We start from the raw sequence: 9,142 nt of genomic DNA, 5'->3' as shown, positions 1-9,142 counted from the left end.
CGCCGGCCGGGGAAACCCTGGGGATGGCCCTGCCTGAAGCAGCGGGAGGGCTGCGGTGGTGGGATGCCTTGACGCTGGGGAAGGCCTGCGCTGCGCCATGCTTGGTCTTGATGGAGAATACCTTGGGAGGGACGGTGAAATTGCGGATCTGGTGTGGATTTGGTGAGCTGATGGTGATGGCCTGGGGAGGGGGGTCGGGGCAGGGTGACTTCAGCGATGCTCAGCAGACAGGGCTGCAAAGCTCATTGGGGCTGTTGCACATGGCAGCTGCAGGAGGGAATCAACAGGCTGGGGCTGTCAGAGGGGAAGCATAGAGGTACCTGCCCTGGTCCCTCTTGCTGATGCCAGGGGACGGGAGGGTCTGAGCTTGTCCCAGACCGTTAGCACTTCACTTGTCCTAATATGTGACAGTGCTTGGGCTCAGCACATCTGGCAGGGGCTGTCTGGCAGGTCAGCGTCCCCAGTTTTTAGGGGCAGTCTGTGTTGTGCAGCTCTATCCCTTGCTCCTGAGGGGACAAAGAGGCTTCCCATGGTTGGGCTGTGGCCAGAGAGGGCTTTCCAGATCCACAAGAGGTCCTCCTGTCCCTGGGAAAGCAGGAGCTGGGCACAGCTCTGGGAGTGCAGCACAGGTGTGTGCAGACTTGCCTTGTCCCAACAGCTAAGAGCTCCTCAGGGTGGTGTTGGAGAAAGCTGGGTTGCAGAAGTAGTTTTGCTTTACCCAGCCTGGAAAGTTTTAGGCCACTGGGGAGCTGTTAGAGTGGAATAGCTTCAGCTGGAGAGGCTGAGGACACCTCTCCTGTGTCCCTCTCCCTTGGCAGATGGAACACCCACACTGAAGGAGAAGATGCCAACTCAAATATGTCCTGTGACAAGAGAGAGTGAGCCAGCCAGTTTCTCATCTGCTGAATAGTTAAACAAAAGGATGAGGAGGAAATCTCACGTGGCTGTGTTGTAGGTGTGCTCCTGAGCAGATCCCTGCAGCAGAGGAGCTATTGGGTTTTGGAGGAACTGGCATCAGTCTGGAGAATCCAAATCCCCTTTGGGTCCCTGTGTCTCTTGTATGCTGAGGAAGCATCTGTGTCTTGCCATCTGCATATCCCTTGGCCAGACCACGGCTTGTCAGTGGGCCTTCTCAACGTGTTGCTCCGTTCGGGGCTGGGATTCTCCTGTCTGTGTTGGGCTGTCATGTCTCCGCAGAGCTGTGGTGTGGACACCTGGCTATATTGCTACCACTCTGCCTGATCTTCAGCCCCTTACCTGCCCCTACCAGGCTGAGCAGCATGGTCCTGGGATTCTTCACAGCACGCTTTTTCTTTCTTGTGCTGGTGAGGTCTTTTTTTGTCATTACAGGCACTCAGGAGAGACTGCAAACAAGGCAATGAGAGGAAAGAAGCTGTGGCTTCTCTCTGGGGAGGGTGTAAAGAGGCTCAGGAGCATGGGGCTTAAGCCGCAGGAACATGGTTAGCCCTCGCTTTTACTTTTGTGGCTTCCTTCATTCCTTATGTGTGTATGGGGTCTGTCAGGGGACCAGCTGTCAATACCCCTCATCCTCAAGCACTGAAGGAAAGCCTGAGCTCTCTCCGCCCACCTCCCCTCCAAGGAAGAGGCTTTCATGCCACTGCTGCTCTTACCTCAGCCTCTCACCACCGCACTGCTCACTGTCTTTCGCCACGCTTGGGGAAATGGTAAATACTCAGCTGCTCGTGCTGCTGCAGGATACCTAAATCAACTTTATTCACAATCACAGTTATCCAATTTTGCACAATGAGTTATTCTTCTTTTTAAACAGAACATAAAACATCTTAAAGTAAAGCAATGAAATGCAAATGACACAAGAACACAGAGGTACGTGGGAACCTACACCAGTCAAACAAAACAAAAGGTTAGGATTGTTGTTAGTTACTGCTTTTGCTGTTTTTTTTTCTCCCTGGAGAGAGCCTTGCTCTCCTCCTCCCTGCTCACAACTGGAGGCCAGCTGATGCCGGGAGCAGGACTTAACCCCAATTTTTGAGCTCGGATGTTGGGGATGTTTTCAGCTTCTGCTAACTCCTAGAGTTTGGTCCACAGTAAAACAAACACAGTTATATATTAAAACACTCTGAATTTGAAAGGTGAGAAGGGAATTCACACCACTGCACTGGTACCCATGGACGGAGTTTCTTGAAAATAAAATGTACCCCTTGGCTTGCCCTGCATGGAGGGGAACTAGTCCCACTGGCATGGTGAAGGCTCGGGAGGCTGCTTATTGCACGTTTCCCCACATCCACTGTTTCATCGACACCTTCCTACCCCTTGGGTTCCTTCCCTCTGAAATCTTTGCACTGGAGTTTGTCTAACTACTGAAACAGGCTCCCTGTGTCTGCCAGTCACGGCTCTGTCCTCAGGCAAGCTGGAGGCTGGCTGCATGCCTGCAGACCAGCCATGCTGCTGGCGCAGCTGTTGTGACCCCCCGCTTCATGCCAACCCGGCCTCCTCCCACCCCTCAGCGAGGGCATCCGGGCACAGCAGCCATGGTGCTCCGGGGCTTTCAACCACGAGCCTGGAGGGCAGGGCAGGGCTGGGTTAGGGGTGTACGTGAGAGGTATGCAAAGAAATAACATAAATCCCTGTAACCAGAATATCAGCATTCAAGTTAGTACTGCCCGCCAGGGCGGGCTGGGGGTGGCTGCAGACCCCCGTGTAGGCTGCAGTGATGGCGGCGCCTTTAGGGAAAGGCTCTACAATGCGCTCTCCAGCTAGTAGCCTCTTTTTTCATTTCCTTGAGAGGACAGGGCGAGGACATGTTTTCCAGGCGCTCTTGGGAGCAGCCTCTGCGAGTGATCCTTCACCCAACTGCTGCCTAGGGGGCATGATGCCCCCTGCAGCAAGCAGCTGTGTATATTAAATGCTTTTATCCCTATGCCACGCTGTTCCCCCGTGTCCTATCAGCGGCCATATGCTGGGGTGCAAGAAAAGGCTTGGCAGGAGGGGTGCAACTCCATGGCCTTCCCTGGCCTGGCCGGGTGGGCAACATGGCAGGGTGAATGCCACTGCTGCTGCACCCCAGCCCTGATCACCCCTCAGAGCCTAGACACCTCTCTTCCTCCTACATGGCCCTGGAAGGCAGCAGGACGGGGCCAGAGGGGAGACAGGCAGCTCCTGCTGCTGCGGAGTCACCCTGCCTGGGTCCAAGGGCTGGCAGCCTTGGGCCATGCCGGCAGCCATGGCGGAGCAGTGGTTGTCACAGCAACCATGGGGGCTGCCGTTGCAGGCACCCATCATGGGGACAGCGGGGTTCCCAACTGGGGCAGGAGGGATGGGGATTTATTTAAATAAACCAAAGCAAACCAAACCCCTTAAGCTATTTTTTTTTTTTCTTTCCTCTCTTCCCAACGCATAAGGACAGCCATGTCCTGCCAGCGGGCTGGCTGTGAAGGGCTAAGTACCACCTAGCTGGTTTTGTCTTAAAGCACAGTGATAAAGTTACCAGTAAATGAAACCCGCAGACATGTGGGTTTTTACATTCTTCCCCAGTGGGGTTGGGGTTTTTGTTTCTTTTTTTCTTTTATTTTCTCCCTCACAAGTGCTGTCTGGATGGTAGGGGGAGGAAAGGCGAGGGAGACACATCTCCCTCTCCTGCAGGCCCATGGGGGCAGAGATGCTGCCGAATCTCTCGTGCTGTGTGGAGACCATTCGGGACAAGCCACATCAAATCTGTGGTGCTGCGGTTTGAGAGCCACTCGTCATGCAACAGGATGGCAACAAGAGGTGGCTGGGTGCTGCTGGGAGGGAGCAAGGCCAGTGCCGGTGTTGGCTGCCAAACCCACCATGAATGCCTCTGCCAGGGAACAGTGAGGGACGAGCAGAGGACAGCCCTCGAGGGACTGCCATGGGGCTGCTCTTCTTCCTGTGGACATGGGGTGGGTTTTGCTTCACAAATCCTGGGTCCTTTTCTGCACTGGCACCAGCCTTTCCGCTGTGAATGCGCTCACTGCACCTCACTTGCTGGGTCAAAGCTTGCCTCACTCTGTCCTTTCTAAGGAGCTTCCTATGCTCAGGCTGATTGTACATGGAAACATGTTGCTTGTTTCTCCTCTTCTGCTAAGCTGTCCTCTGCACACAGGGTGTCTCCAGAAGGAAACGTGTAGCACTGAACCTTTTACCGCTTGCTGTCCCTGCTAAACATTGGAGACTCCCCTCCGCTGTGCATGGTGTAGAAAAGGGATGATTGCACCAGATGGGTTTTTTTGAGATAAAGTTTAAAATCCACAAGGGAGAGTAGTCCATTGCAACTTCCCTGACACACTGGAGTTCAGCCCCAGGGCTTGCTTGGAGGGTAGAAAAGCAGCGTCTAAGCTTGTCTCATCTGTTGTCCATGGAAGAGGGGATCAGGGTGGTGGTGGGTGATGGTTTTTTAATCTCCTGGATGATGAATAGAGACCAAGACCTGTGTTGTTTCACAGCCTCCTCCCCACCTGTCCAGTCCCCACCACAGCATCTGCTGCTGCTCTAAGTGCTGCGGTATGTTTTGATGATATCTTTGATGGCCCGTCTGCAAATGGGGCAGCAAGCGTTGGCCATCTTCTTGAGCTTCAGCCCACACGAATAGCAGAGACACATGTGTCCACAAGAGTAAATGACCGTGTCTACCATGTTCTCGTAGCAGATGGTGCATTCATCTCCCCAGGGCCCTGAGACGGACGGGGAGATGGGTGACTCAGGCAAGCTGATGGGAGAGTTGGGAGCTGTGCCTGAAACACAAAGAACAGGGTCAGTCATGCTGCTTAAAAGGCTTCTTGACATCCCAGGGTAATTTCTGCCCTGAAGCCCACTACAGAGGGAGGAACCATGCCCTAGCAGAAATGGATGCTCCAGGATCAGGGGTCCTTCCTGTGACCTGCTGTCCCACTCACTGAGCCCTGGTTCACATGCCAAGGCTCAGGGCAGCAGAAAGGCAGCATTTGCTGGGATCTGCTGCCCACATAGAGCAAACCAAGAGGCAGCTGTTCCCATGCAGCAGGGACAAAGAGCAGTTTCACATTTTCAAACTGCTGTCTAAACATTAACAAAGGAGGAAAAATCAGGAGGGGCGGATCGAGCCATCTGCTTTGAAAAGGGAGAGGCCAGGTGGTACACGGTGGCAGCAGCTCCCAAGACAAGCAATGCTTCATCTCTAGGGCTGATCCAGGGATGTGGGACCACAATGCCTGGCTACAAATCACTCTGTGTGGATCCTTCAGGACAGGGGTGGCGTGGTACCTGCATGGACAGCATCTAGCTCATAGTGGGTACATCGCCTCGAGAGCTATGAGGGGCTGCAGTAATTATGCTCACAGAACGCCCGTAATGAGGCCTCCCCAATGAAGCCAGATGAGGTAGCAAGATAATGAGAGAAATTCTATTTTTTTCCCCCAAAACCCATTAAAAATCTGAACGTTTGCTGTCACCAGTTATTCGACTTGACACTGATAGGTACCTTCAGCGAAAAACACTCTTGGTTTGGACAACAATGAGAAGGACTTGGTAAGTTATATATCCCACCATCAATGCCCTGGGATCATGCAGGTTCCTGGGGTTTTAAAAATGCTGCAGAACAGCCTATCATTTTCTACTGCATGTACATATATCTAAATCTCACTGGAATTCATTGATGTATTAGAAATACCAATACTGCCTTTTTCTGAAGAGGGTACTGTAGGTGTGTGGAGAGGGGAAGGGGGGCAGTAGGCATACCCATAACTCCAGTCTAAGCTAGCGTGCAACACGTCACTGCCACACAGCTCTCCAGAAGGAGCAGTGCGTCACAGGGCCACGCACATAACAGAAACTCTGCTGCCTCCCTTGGGACCTTTCATGGTGAAAAGAGTTGAAGAAATAGCGCTGCCTAGGCATCCAGGCGGCTTCCACATAAAACAGACTGAAAATAGACTTTGCAGAGGCTCTCCCTTCCTCCCCGAGGGAGCTGACAGGAGACTCTGTTGATCATCGTGGTTTTAGAGTCCTTCTGGGAGACAGGCCTGAGACCGTGAAGGGAGGCAGTGCAGGAGCGGTCAGAGGGAGGCAAAGGAAAGGCAGAAGGGGGATCCCACCGCACTTACCACTGATGGAGCTGCAGAGGGGGCCAGAGCCACATGTAGACAATATGGGGTCAGAGACGCCGCTGCAGAGGACGGTGGGGGAATTGGGTGTCGATGTGGGCGAGCTTGGTGTGGACAGCCCCAGCCGGTCGGCTAATATGGTGGAACCTGCACCACGAGAAAAGAAACCCACAGTTATTTTTAAAAATTGGGGCTGACGAGGTACTGGGGATACGTGGCAGGGTGTGCAGCTCTCAGTGCTTGTCAGGATTTGTGTCTCATCAGCATGAAATCTAGGGAAGAGATAAAGGGAAAAAAAAACCTCATATGCCTTTTTAAATGCTAGCAGCTGGCCCTGAAGAGACATTGAGCTCCCACAGCCCCTGAAATTTGCTGGAGCTCCTTTAGCCTTCATAACCCTTTGTTTCTGCCCTTAAATATGTCTCAAGTCATTAAGTGCAGTTACTTTCCTTATGGTTTCATGCTCCTATGCACCCTCAGCACTATATCCAGCAATGGGCTTGTAGCCAGTAGAGGACACAGCCTGCAGTAGGGTGGGCTGGACTCCAGCACAAGAACGTATCACCTTGTCAAAGTACTCTACACTACCCCAGCACAAAATACATCATCCCAGGCTCTGACAAATTCATGCAAAGTCAGCCAAGGACTTCCCAGACACAAACACGAGGGTTTGGCAATCAGGAAAACTTAGCTCTGCTCACTGCTCTGCCTCTTTTGTAGGGTGGCCTCTGTCAGAGGCGGGGATAGCAGGTGAGGACAGAATCCGGGTAGAAACCTCTTCAGGCCAGCCAAGAGACAAGTCACCAAAATGCATTTGGCTCTGGGATGAACAAGGACACCTCTCCCCGCCCAAACAGGAGTGATTTCTCCACTCCCCGCATATCTGGATGTGATGGCTCAAGAGTGCAGAGCCCTTTCAAGTCCCTTCTAGGTGTCCCCAGCTCCACTACCTCTGCTCTCGCTGCCCACCATCACCTCTGTGTTAGTGTGGTCTGCCAGAAAAGCCAGCTCTGTCCCACAGCCTGCTTGCACCCTCGCTCCATCTCAGCCTCTTTCTTCTGTTGTTATAATAACAAGTATCTTAAAGTCCCTTCCAGACGGGAAAAAAATGGGAATGCTTAAAACTCTAGCTGCTGCAAAGGTTTTGTAGGGGAATTTCATTGTTAACGATGCAGCCTGATCTTCAGTAAGACAGTGGTGAAGCAGCGGCATACACATGCATGAATCAAGGTATGGTTTCTTGGTGGTGAGAACTGGTTTTAAAGTTAAAGTTTCTAGTTCCCCAGCTAGGAAGACAAGCAGGGTAACTCCAAACTAAACTAAAATGCTAAGACTTCTTCATGTTACCATATAAGGAGCCGAGACACACAGAGGATTTGGATCCGCAGTGTCCTCGATGAGTCGGAGGCTACTCTCCAGAGAAAAAGCAGCAGTAGGAGGCCAGGAAAACCCCATGCGCCAGAAAGGTCCTTCAGTTCCTATTTGCAGGGAGGCTACCGAGCCAAGGAGGACCAAACCTGGGAAGCAGGGACGCAAAGTGCCAACTGTGGATTGTGCAAAAAAAGCAAAAGCTCAGCAGCAGCCACTGCCAGATTGTCCTGCCCTTTTTAGCAGAACAAGACTGAGTTCTGTTTAAGTGCAGTTTAAGTGTAGCACAGGGACTGAGGGGGGTCATGTTTGGGTCGAAATCTGTTCTGAGGACTGCATACAGGAGAATAAGTAATTCACGTCAGCCTTCAGTCCCTCGGTTTTACCCCTCTTCAAATGAGGAGCGCTTTGCTCACAGGCAAAATCTGAAGCTGAATTAGCCTGTATAAAGGGCTTTGGGGCTCTCTCACTTGAGATGCTGTAGAGAGGCACCTCCTTTATCACACAGATGGGCGCTGAGACTGGAGTTTAGCTCAGTAAATATGCAAAGAGAATGATGCAGCCTCTAATGACAGCCACTAGCAATGGCCCTTCCCCTCCAATCTGACAGATGACCATAGCAGAAAACTTGCCCTGAGGGTAACACACACTGTAAACAGGCCCAGCAGGGGCACAGATTTCAGCTCGTTCACTGCACACAAAACAAATATGAACACTGAGCAGCTGAACAAGTTTTTCAAGCCTTCCCTCTCTTCCCTGCAGCCTGGAGACATTTCTTCCATTCGGCTGACACACAGCACATATTGCATTTCTAACGCCAACCTGGTCATTTCATTAAATGCAAAATAAAGATTATTAAGAGCATTTTTCCCGGCTAATAGGAGAATTTGGAGGTGCCCCAAGTGTCACAGAGTATGAACTGATGAAGCATGCTGGCAGCAGTGCAAACAGCTTTTCCACAATGCAAGGAAAGCTCATCAGTGCAGAAACCACAATCTTCTCTGGTTGTGGCCAGCCTAAGACCCAAAATGGCCTTACCCAAGATCCAAGGGCCAGCATACACCTTCCCAATTCTTTTTCCTAACACAAGGCGCAGCTCTTGACTTTTCTCCAGCGTAAGTATAGAGCTTTGTTTAAGACAAACTGAGTTCCCTAGCAGACAAGACACACTTCTCCCTTGGTGACAGAATAATCAACATAAGACACGTTACTCATGCTGTTAATATATTGCTGGATGGTGTGCAGATACCATGACAAGGAGCATGGAATGAGATCATGTGCAGGGTGGAATGAGTGTGGCCAGCTTGGCTTAACTAAAACCAGATACATGTGCTCAAGGCCAAACATGCTCATTGTGTGCACAGAGCTCCCACCAAGAGCTAGCTTTCAAACCATGATTTTAAAACATTAAATGATTCTAAATAAATCAATTTAAATAATGATTTAGACACATTCTTCCCCTCTGTAAAGCCCACAGATAAATTGCCTTTGCTGCTAACTTGTATCATGCTTGATCTCAAACACACTAGAATCACCTTTAAATGGATTGTGAATCAATTCCATTTGTTGTTTTATCTTTGCAAAGTCCAATTATTAGCAAAATCCAATGCAGATTGACTCTCAACGCTGTACTTCTGTCATCGCTCTGGGAGAGGTGCAAATAAACAAACCTGTATGTTCCCCCACAAAAAAAAAGA

General features: G+C 51.1%; 1 protein-coding gene across 1 annotated transcript in view; it reads right to left on the bottom strand.

Annotated features, from left to right (window-relative positions):
• Nucleotides 1-4,230: 4,230 nt before the first annotated feature.
• Nucleotides 4,231-9,142, bottom strand: part of NEURL1 (neuralized E3 ubiquitin protein ligase 1) — a 70,364-nt gene continuing 65,452 nt past the window's right edge. The window contains exons 5-6 of the mRNA XM_009328451.1: nucleotides 6,078-6,224; nucleotides 4,231-4,730 (exon numbers count right to left, since the gene is read on the bottom strand). Of these exons, the coding sequence (XP_009326726.1) occupies nucleotides 4,489-4,730; nucleotides 6,078-6,224 (389 nt within the window). The 3' untranslated portion in view covers nucleotides 4,231-4,488. The remainder of the gene's footprint in view (nucleotides 4,731-6,077; nucleotides 6,225-9,142) is intronic.

This window comes from Pygoscelis adeliae, unplaced genomic scaffold, assembly GCF_000699105.1.
Source record: "Pygoscelis adeliae isolate BGI_AS28 unplaced genomic scaffold, ASM69910v1 Scaffold317, whole genome shotgun sequence".
NCBI classification, from domain to species: Eukaryota; Metazoa; Chordata; class Aves; order Sphenisciformes; family Spheniscidae; genus Pygoscelis; species Pygoscelis adeliae.
Note: the sequence above shows the minus strand (reverse complement) of the source record. Positions and strands in the feature narration are given on the sequence as shown.